This window comes from Montipora foliosa, chromosome 1, assembly GCF_036669935.1.
Source record: "Montipora foliosa isolate CH-2021 chromosome 1, ASM3666993v2, whole genome shotgun sequence".
Classification (NCBI taxonomy): Eukaryota; Metazoa; Cnidaria; class Anthozoa; order Scleractinia; family Acroporidae; genus Montipora; species Montipora foliosa.
This window is the reverse complement of record NC_090869.1, coordinates 70,629,378-70,639,377: the sequence shown is the minus strand read 5'-3', so window position 1 is coordinate 70,639,377 and position 10,000 is coordinate 70,629,378. Positions and strand designations below refer to the sequence as shown.

The window sequence follows — 10,000 nt, the reverse complement described above, 5'->3', positions numbered from 1 at the left end:
TTAAAGGGATCGTTATTATTGTAGTTTTATTGAATTCATGTTTTACAGGTGAAGAGCCATTTTTTATTTATGGAGATACTGTAAATAAACCATTATTATTATTATTATTATTATTATTATTAGTATTACTATTATTATTATTGTTATTTTTATTATTGTAAGAACAAATAACACATGAGCTCCGCTTTATTTTTAGGCTTAGCTAAATTTATATATTACTGAAAAAATGAGTAAGAATGGACAATAAAAAACAACAACAAATGCAACTGACCAAGTCAACATGAAACCAGTAAATTGACGCGTACGCCCGTCACTTAAAGTTTGAGCTCGCTGATAACTTAAAACGTTTCATCTTTTGCTTTAATCAGAGTTCCATGGATTAGAGAAACGTAAATTTCGTTGTGTAAAATTTTTGAGTGCACTATAACTTGATGTCTAAACACTGGACAGAAACCAAACGGAAATCCTTTTGTCGTTCCAGGCAACAGCGCAGGTTATAGTTACCATATATGACATCAATGATAACGCTCCAGTTTTCGAGAACTCCTTCTATCAGAAGAGAATCAGCGAGGTGAGTTTTTTAACCCACTCCCTAACTCTAACCACTTCTAAAGGCAAAAGGAAAGGAAAAAAACGTTATTTATAAGTGTCTAGTCGTTCTAGAGCTAGAGCACTAATTGGGGACACTGTAAACTGGAATTAAGAATTAGCGCAAATCAAGTGGAATGTTGGTTTTTGAGGAGAGGGGAAACAGGAGTACCCGGAGAAATCCTCTCGGTGCATAGTAGAGAACCAACAAACCTAACCCACACATGACACCGAGTCTGGGAATCGAACCCGGGCCACATTGGTGGGAGGCGAGTGCCCTCACCACTGCGCTATCCCTGCAGGCGACGCGACGTTTTTAATACTAGTGCTTCGGATGTCACTTTTGCTACTTTGTCAGCTACCTCTGCTGCTATCACTTAAATGGCAAAGTAGTCGAGTCGCTGATTGCTTCTCCTTTTTTTTCTGAATGTTTGTAGGACGTAAGTCACAAAACTGAGGTCATTACTGTCAAGGCAACTGATGCAGATTTCGGAAGAAACAGTTTGTTAACATACACTATTGGAGATGGTAATGTGGTGGGTATTGCAGTTGCATGGTGCCGAGGAGAACAGCAACTTCTCTATGCGTATGAACAACATATATTTGAATTGCGGAAAGAAAAATCTTTATAAGCATGTTTATTCCTAGATTAATCCCTAACGGTAGTTTCAAATATCGTCACATCGCCGATTGTCTTTCTAGGGAGACAAGTTTTACATTGGACTTTACACTGGTACTGTTACCGTTATAAGGAGTTTAGATTTCGAATCAGTCAATAACTATTCATTGACTATTATTGCCAAGGTGAGTTGGCTTATCTATTTGTATCTTTAGTCGTTCCCAGGGGTCTCATCCAGCGACCCCTTGCACCCTTTCCAACATCTCCCTTACCCCGTAGTAGACGTATCTCTCCCAAAATTATGTCAATCGCAATTATAATAAGCCTTTGACAAAGCCATATAAATTATCCTTTTTGGCTTATTGGCTCAAGGGTGTGTAGCGGCTGCTAGAACGTGGAAGACTTTTCCCCATTCCTGACCCGAGATTGTTATGAAGCATATCTGGGGAGTCGGCGTGGTTTAGTGGTCATCAACCGTGCCTCCTTTCTCTGTGACCCGGGTTCAACTATGGCTAGGGTCAGTTTATGGGCTGAGTTTCAGTCGATCTCAATCTGACTCCCAAGGGTTTTTCTCCAGGTACTCAGGTTTTCCTCCCTCCTCAAAATCGACTCACGGCCTATTCGATCATGCTGTGGTGCTGTGCTCCGAGGTTATATACATGGGTCGTGTTCAGAGACCGAGCGCCTAGCCGGCAGCACAGCTCCTTCGGTCCGACCTCGTTGAGCCGTGCCCTTAATAATTCAGTCTCCGACTAGCAGGTCAGATATTATTATTATTATCTAACTGAAGCAACCGTTGGCTTAGCAACTGAGTTCCTTAAAAAATTCACTAACATTTGCCGCAAAATGAATCACAAGTTCTATTTCTTGCCAAAATCGAATACTTAACTGATTTTCCTGCCTTGTCATGCATCTGTTTCACTTAATACTTATTTCATTTTTCAGGATGGTGGACCAGACAACGGTCTCAACTCATCCACGACATTAAACATTTTGATCCAAGATGCTGATGATTTGCCAGCGGAATTTTCATCTTCATCGTACTCAGCAGAAGTACCAGAAAACTCAGCTAAGGTTGTATTAGGCGTGTTTCTAGAATTTTAAGTAATGAATGCGTATAACGCGCTGTATCATGAAGCCTTGTCAGATATCAAAGCTAACCAAGCTAGGGTTGTAAACAAGACGACCTCACAGCTACTCACTTTGTGCTAAAAATCAACAACGAGCAAGGGAGAGTTTGGATATGCTGACACATAAACCTACTGTATCTTAAGTATTTAACTCTCTGCTCATAACAGAATTGCCAAATATCTTGATCCAGTCTCGAGCGACACCCAAAATCGTCCCAGGAAGAGAGGATAAATAATCGCAATCGCCGAAAAATTATAGAAGACGTCTCCAAGGCGGTTTGATGAAGCACATTCCGGCTGTGGTCGTAAGACGATGATGATAATAATGATGAAAACGAATAATCTACAGGTTAAAATTAGGAAATACCGGAATTAGTCAAGGGAGACTAGCTAATCACTATGACTTGTGGTTCTTTTAATAAGATGGAATTTTGTACGGAAATTATGAAAAAGGAAAGGAATTGCTTATGCTGAAAGTGTGTTCCTGTAATTAACCTTCGCAGGGCAAATACGTAACCACGGTAACAGCCAGTGATGGAGACAAGACGTTGAACGCACCAGTAAATTACTTCATCGATGCAGGTAGTTATATCCGGGGCCCTTTAGATAAAGCAATTCTGGCTTATGTGTATATTTTTAGCAATAAAATGCATTGTCATTGCTGTTGCCCAATTGGACTAAGGTACAACAGACTGACTGACTACTAAAACTAAAATCAAGGCTCTGTCAGGATATCATCAGCCTTTTTTAAATCTAGGACACACAAATTACAACTGATACTGATACTAACTTCTACTGATAGGGTTTACGTAAATAGTTATTATCGCTGGCTTTTTTTTCTTGAAGATACCAATCCTGGAAATGCATTTGGTATTTTGGGGCAGTCTGGTGTCATCACAGTCAACGGTTCCTTGGACAGAGAGACTAAAAGCTCATACTTGTTGAGAGTTGGGGTAAAATATAATCTGAGATTGAAATAAAAGGAAGGAAAGATAAACGGATAGTCAGTCTAATAACCCTAACCCTAGGTTAGGCGGATAAAGCTGTTCCTAATGGATAGTCAGTCTGATGGGTCAGTCGATTGGAGAGTGTCAGTAAGTTACTAGTCCGCAGTAAAGTCAGTCAGTCGGACAGACTGCCAGTCGCTTGTCGCCAGTATATAATCTCCTCGTAATCTGTTTTCAGGGGACAGACATCGTCAGACATCATCTGTCATATTTGATCAAATAGCAAACAGAATACCAAGCAACAAGCCGGCGTAGAAATAAAGTAATAAAAGTTGGCTAAAATAGAATAGGAGAATGTATTCTTGGTGTTTCCCTAATATGTGCAAAAATTGGCCCGAACCCGAATATTCTATTTTTCACAGGCCACCTCCACCATACATATTGCAGTGTTTGCAACTGTCAGTATAACTATTGCGGATACAAATGATAACCTACCCACCTTTCTTGACACGCCTTACACGGGAGATGTATTGGAAAATGCCTCCCTAGGGATGACGGTCATGAGAGTAACGGCAACCGATAACGATGAGGTAACCTCTTAACTTAAGCAGTCCATTGAAATTCTTCGTTGTCAAGTAAGGGAATGGTATTAAAGGTATCCACAACGTTCTGTCAAAAGAATGATGGCAGTATTCTGTTCGCCGTTGTTCATTCCGCGTTTGACGCGACGTTAGAAATGAAACACACCATTAATCAAACGGCGATAGTCACAATATCGCCTTCATCTCTGCTGTGAGCCAAAGGTGAAAACGACATGATGATATTGTGCTTAGGCATATTTAAATTCACAAGTGACTTTGAGGGAAGGTTTGGTAATTCCACAGACTACACTAACCAAAACGGTAACCTGAAGTGTTGAGTTTACTTTGGGCGTACCTTGATCGTATCACCAAAGTGTTATTAGAGACAGGATAGACTTCGAAATTATGACAAAAAAAAAACCACTTTATAATACTAAGAAGAAAGTTAGCCGTTATCGGTTACTTTTCAGAGTTTTACAAGGCACAACACAAATATACTGCATCCATAAATTTTTCTCACTCGCTTTTTGAATTAATCATAATCTACGGGGGCCTAATTTAGTGACCATCAGGTCACGTTTTATCGAAAGTGTTTTCTTTTGCTCATGCTAGTTTACAATACAGTATTGGCGGATTCATTTCAGGAACTTTGTCATTGTTTCATGATAGGGCGACAACGCTGTGTTTTCCTACGACCTCGAAAGAGCGGACGGCAAGTTTACTGTGACCCCTGAAGGATACATTTTAGTTAGTGACACGATTGACCGCGAAACCCAGGATGCATACTTCTTTCAGGTCAGTGGCTAAGTAGCATTTTATGTCTTTCATCAAGTGGTCGTCAGCTTGCCATGTCCTTTGCGAGCTAGGGACAGTGGTGTGCATGTACACTGTAAAATGAAAAGAGCCAAATCAGCGTCAAAAGCCAAATTGGCCCAATTTGTCGATTCAACAAAAATAAACCAAAATAATCGTTCATGGTACTGATTTGGCCCCTTCTTTTTCTGAATTGGCTCCACATCATTCCCTTATGGCACTTCCACTCAATTTGGCCCTTTCAAGATCCAAATGAGAAGTGCCAATTTGGCCCCAACAGCGGCAGGTACAAAACACAGGTCTCAGTTCACAGGTCATTGGTTTACAAATACAGAAAGTATCCTAAACATCCATTAAAGCTAACCTTAGGCCTAGTGTTAGCATTGTTAACGGTTAGGGTTTTTTGTATTGGTAAAAGAAGGACCTGTAACCTGGGCCTAAGACCCGTGTTTTGTACCTGCCTCCCCCCTTCCCAACAAGGTATAATACGCCCCAAAATTAATTGCACGTAAAAAGATCGAGCTAAGTAAATGTATTTTATAATATTTTTTTCTGTCAAAGCCTTAATACTATGAATTTACTTGAATGGCAAGCTTTTCCAAAAATAACTTGGAATAGAGCAGGAGTCATGTGCATGCTTTGCAAATTCCAAATGAAGGGCAAGGAAATCTTTCAGGATTATTGAAGAAAAAAGTCAAACCACCAAGAGGGAGGAGGTGGAGAACAAAGAGGGGAGGGGTGATACGATGGGATTGAAGGCCCTTCCTCCCTAACTGGAATTTTACAGTCAAGCTCTACATCTGCTCGTTGCTAACATCAACATCACTTTTTGGGCAAATATATTTAGACCCTTCATCGTCAATAATTTTACAAATGTCCAATGGCCTTTAAAGTTGTCAGTTGAAAGTTGTTTCGGCCGTAAATTTCAATAGACTCTTGAAATATCACACGCTCTTAGCGTGTGTTTTTTTGGGAAAATTCAAAAACGGATTTGTGATCTCCGATCAATGGATTCTTCAGCGTCAAACAAACGCAAAATCCGAAAAAGGATTATTTGCCATGACAACGCAAACAAACAAACCCAGAGTTGCGTGCAATTAAAAAAAAAAAAAAAAATCAAAAATTTAGCGGTTAACCGGATTGTTTTGGAGAAATTATTCAATGAAAAACCCCTCTCTCTGTTTCTTTTTGTTTAAACAAAATTACTTTTGAACGTAAGCCTTCTCATAATCTCATGTAAGAAAAATTGTGGGAGATTTTGTCTGATTACGGTCACCAGTGAGATCACGTGGGTGGAAAATACATGTACATTGGTTGGAATGTATTCTTATAATAGTTTACAGATTTTACAGCTAATCATCATGGTTATTATAATTTATTGTTATAGTTACAAATATTGCTAGAGCAATATATTTATTACTGAATAAACGAATGTTTGAAAGTCTTAAGCCGCAAGTTGCAATTGGTTGGTTTGCTATGTGCAAATAATAAACGGAAAAAATGTGCAGGCACAGGAAAGACCCTTCAACTTCTAAAATGTTCCCACTTGGAGCTGAACTGGCTCTTTTTTGAGGGGCCATTTGCAAGAGGGCTAAAATTTGTGAGGGCTGTTTTGGCCGCTTAAAATTCCAAAGTGGCACTGGCGTTTTCTATCTTGACCCTCGACGTAGTCTTATATGACCGCATTTCAGTGAGGCTCAATTGACCCCAAAACAGTACCATTCTGGACTCACTCGTTTTGGTCCCATTTTGGGGGTTCAAATCAACTCCTTTCATTTTACGGTGTAGGTTCGAGTGGGCTGACCGAAAAGAGCTTCAAATCATTATTTGAATTCAATTTGTCTCAATAAAGATCATTGGTGCTCTCATCTTTTAATACATGGAAACAAAACCACAATCATAGTTGGTAAAAGATCAGATACTCTCTGCGGTGACAGATTCAGCTTTTCTTACCCAGAGATTTAATGTTTCTGGCTTCTGCTTGTCTCAGATACTAATTCTTGATAAAACAGTAAAATTTCTAGAAACCATCTTTACCATGAGAAGATATCTGAAAACAGTGCTCTGTGGATTATTTAAGCCATGAAGTAAACATTAATGGGGAATCTGAGTCACGTACATTTCCTTATTCGTTCGATTTAAGGTCGTTGCAAAAGAAACTCAAACACCAGAGGAGTTTCAGGCTGTGGCGCCTGTCATGATCAATGTCACAGATTTAAACGACAATAACCCAAGATTTACTCAAGCAGTGTATACAAAGACAGTCTTCGAGAACAGACCAGCTAATACTTTTGTACTCCAGGTAAGAAATACTTAAAATGAGACTCCACAACTATACCCCATGTTTACTTGTTTGTTTACAACTTGTTTTTTCGCGATGAATCGAAAAATACGAAATAAAATGCGCTTAATGGCTACGTTATGGTTTCCAGGAAGAATATAAGAAAACAGATGATTTATAACTAGCTGATCATTTTGCTCGTTCTTATCATAATTACCCCAAGAGCGCTTTAATTGTAATGCACTGATCCGACTAGTTGGTCACCATGCGCGGAGATCAACCACAGCTGGCTGGTGATCGGCCTCCACATCTCTAGGGATTTACAAAAAGAATAGCAATTTTGAAATTTAGGAGGAAGGCCATTCTTCTTCTTGAGTATTTTAAAAGCGAGTTTTTTAAAGCTACTTTCAAAACCTGTAGAAATTACTAACTGAGAAGGAGCTCAAAAGAAGTTATAATGAGTGCCTACGAATTCGATTGGTTGTTGATTTTTTTGTTGAAAAGGGATCTTTTTTTGCACTATGATATCGTACATATTTCCCAAACCAAAATACTTCTTGACGTGATTCTTTCCAGGTTTTTGCCTCCGACCCTGACATTGGAGCCAGTGGCGTGGTCCGTTTTAGTTTGGTCCCCGGCTCCAGCGGACATGAGAGCTATTTTAGCATTAATCACTTCAATGGCACCATTTACACAAACGCAACTTTTGATCGCGAACAGTTGGGCCTGTATACCCTAACTGTTCGAGCTACAGATCAGCCAGCCGATGGACAGGGGAGGTATTAGGCTCGTTTAAACGTCGCATTTCACATGTGCCGAATCTAATGCAAATGATAAAAATCTATTGTTTTTGTATTCTTATAGTATTATAGGATCACCTTAGAAAATGTGGAGGCTTAACCTACAAAATGGGATGGATGAAAGGGTAGAAGAGCAAACGCATGAATGAATGCACGAATGTAACACACGTCTGCCACTTAACAACACTCTCATGATCAAATGATAATTGTAATTACTTAATTTATATATCTCTCTAGCGGCTTTCGATCTCTGGGCCAATGAAATAATTCGGATACTATGAAACACATCAAATTTGCTGAAGCATCACAATCTGCGTGAAGTGGACAAATTAGCCCTATCAGTGCGTCCGGGGAGTTACATTGGACTACCCGAATGATTCCACTAGTGGCCGGGCCAACACTCTCTTTTCAGTACGTCACCTCTCGTCACGATGCCTTCTTCCTCCTGCAACAATACGAGGGTGACTTTGCTAGACTCCTTGTCTCTCAGTTGAATTGCAGGAATCCAGCGTGAAGTCACAGCCAATGAATGTGTAGAAAACTAGAGGGTTTTATAATAATTTAATAGTGTGGGGCTAAGATCATCCATATTTGTTGAAACAAGTGTTTGGTGTACCGTAATGGAGGGCAAGCCTACCTCGCATGCACATTTTAAAATTCTGGACAAAGAGTTTTTCTTTCCCCTTTTTACAAGATTTGGTGAGTGTAGGGTCCAAGTCACCGTTGGAGATGATAATGACAACAGTCCAAGGTTCACCAACTTACCAAATGACACAACAGTTACCGAAGGACAATCTGCAAACACCGCCTTTTTTGCTGTCAAGGTATGTGTCCATAAAAATGGTTATGTCAAAGAGAGGAAAAGTGACATGGGTAATTGGAGTGGTTGGAGACGCGGAAAAGGACGACTTTCCTTTCAATCTTGTAATTTTTCCCTTTCTCAAATCTAGACCGAAAGATGGATCCCCTCACAAAATAAAGGTGGAAGGATCTGAAAGAACTGACTTGTTTTAATTTGTAGGCAGCTCTGGCCACAGGCAGCACAGACTCGGAGGGTAAAAAATTATAAGGATTTGTATGGGAGTCTCGATAACAAACTCAAAAAGATATTTACAAGAAGATAACCATAAGAACTGAGCTATCTAACGAAATGACCTCCACTATCCAGTCTTGCCATGTCGAATTCACAAAGTTCAGAGTGATGTCAGCAAGAGAGGTTGAACGTTTTGTAGACAAAATCGGTAAAAAATCTTGATCCTATACCAGCATCTATTCTCAAGAAATGCAAATCGACTCTTCTACCCATTTTCACTAACATGGTTAACATGTCGCTCCAATCAGCATATATTCCCGCTACACTGAAGGAAGCAATGATTAAACCGAAGCTGAAGGAGGACAACCTAGATTCTGAGGATTATCCAAGTTTTAGACCTATCTCAAATCTGAAGGTTGTATCAAAGATAATTGAAAAGGCAGTATCTTGTCAATTGATTGATTACCTACGTGATAATGATCTGGAGGAATCTTTTCAGTCAGCGTATAAATGCTTTCACAGCACAGAGGCTGCTCTTTTGAAGGTGCAAAATGACATTCTCCGTGAAATAGACAATCAGAGATGCGTTGTCCTGCTGCTGTTGGACATGTCTGCAGCTTTCGACACCGTCGACCATGAGTTGCTACTGGAAAGAATGTCAAAACGCTACGGTGTGAAATGAAATGCGCTAAAATGGTTCCGATCCTATATTCAAGATCGGAAGCAGTTTGTGATGATTGATGGAATCACATCCAAAGTGAAAGAACTCCGCTATGGTGTTCCTCAGGGATCAGTTTTAGGGCCGATCCTGTACTTGCTATACACGTCGCCCATCGGGGACATAATTAGACGGCATGAACTCAACTACCATCTCTTCGCCGACGACACTCAGCTATACCTCTCATTGAAGCCCACTCCCGCTGGACAAGCCGGTTCCATAGCTAAGATAGGAGCGTGTGTTTCCGAAATCGACTCGTGGATGGTAAGCAATAAGCTTAAACTGAACAGAGGAAAAACGGAGCTACTGGTCCTAAGCGCACGACACCGCCCACCCCCATCAATAGAATACATCGATGTGTCTGGTGAACGGATCAAGCAATCCCCTTCTGCAAGGAACATTGGAGTTATCTTCGATGAGCACATGTCGCTAGATAAGCATGTTACGAATACCTGCAAGGCCTGTTTTTTCCACCTCAGGAACATTAGCA

At 40.2% G+C, this 10,000-nt stretch overlaps 2 protein-coding genes across 2 annotated transcripts in view; both read left to right on the top strand.

Annotated features, from left to right (window-relative positions):
• LOC137973093 (cadherin EGF LAG seven-pass G-type receptor 2-like) overlaps window positions 1-9,474 on the top strand; it is a 26,157-nt gene extending 16,683 nt beyond the window's left edge. Inside the window, exons 5-17 of the mRNA XM_068819829.1 lie at window positions 482-571; window positions 1,026-1,124; window positions 1,291-1,392; window positions 2,153-2,281; window positions 2,841-2,919; window positions 3,184-3,290; window positions 3,707-3,874; window positions 4,535-4,660; window positions 6,822-6,980; window positions 7,536-7,738; window positions 8,454-8,583; window positions 8,781-8,814; window positions 9,101-9,474. Of these exons, the coding sequence (XP_068675930.1) occupies window positions 482-571; window positions 1,026-1,124; window positions 1,291-1,392; window positions 2,153-2,281; window positions 2,841-2,919; window positions 3,184-3,290; window positions 3,707-3,874; window positions 4,535-4,660; window positions 6,822-6,980; window positions 7,536-7,738; window positions 8,454-8,583; window positions 8,781-8,814; window positions 9,101-9,474 (1,800 nt within the window). The remainder of the gene's footprint in view (window positions 1-481; window positions 572-1,025; window positions 1,125-1,290; window positions 1,393-2,152; window positions 2,282-2,840; window positions 2,920-3,183; window positions 3,291-3,706; window positions 3,875-4,534; window positions 4,661-6,821; window positions 6,981-7,535; window positions 7,739-8,453; window positions 8,584-8,780; window positions 8,815-9,100) is intronic.
• A 51-nt stretch (window positions 9,475-9,525) lies between these two features.
• LOC137973082 (protocadherin Fat 4-like) overlaps window positions 9,526-10,000 on the top strand; it is a 63,750-nt gene continuing 63,275 nt past the window's right edge. The window contains exon 1 of the mRNA XM_068819818.1: window positions 9,526-9,774. Within this exon, the coding sequence (XP_068675919.1) occupies window positions 9,526-9,774 (249 nt within the window). The remainder of the gene's footprint in view (window positions 9,775-10,000) is intronic.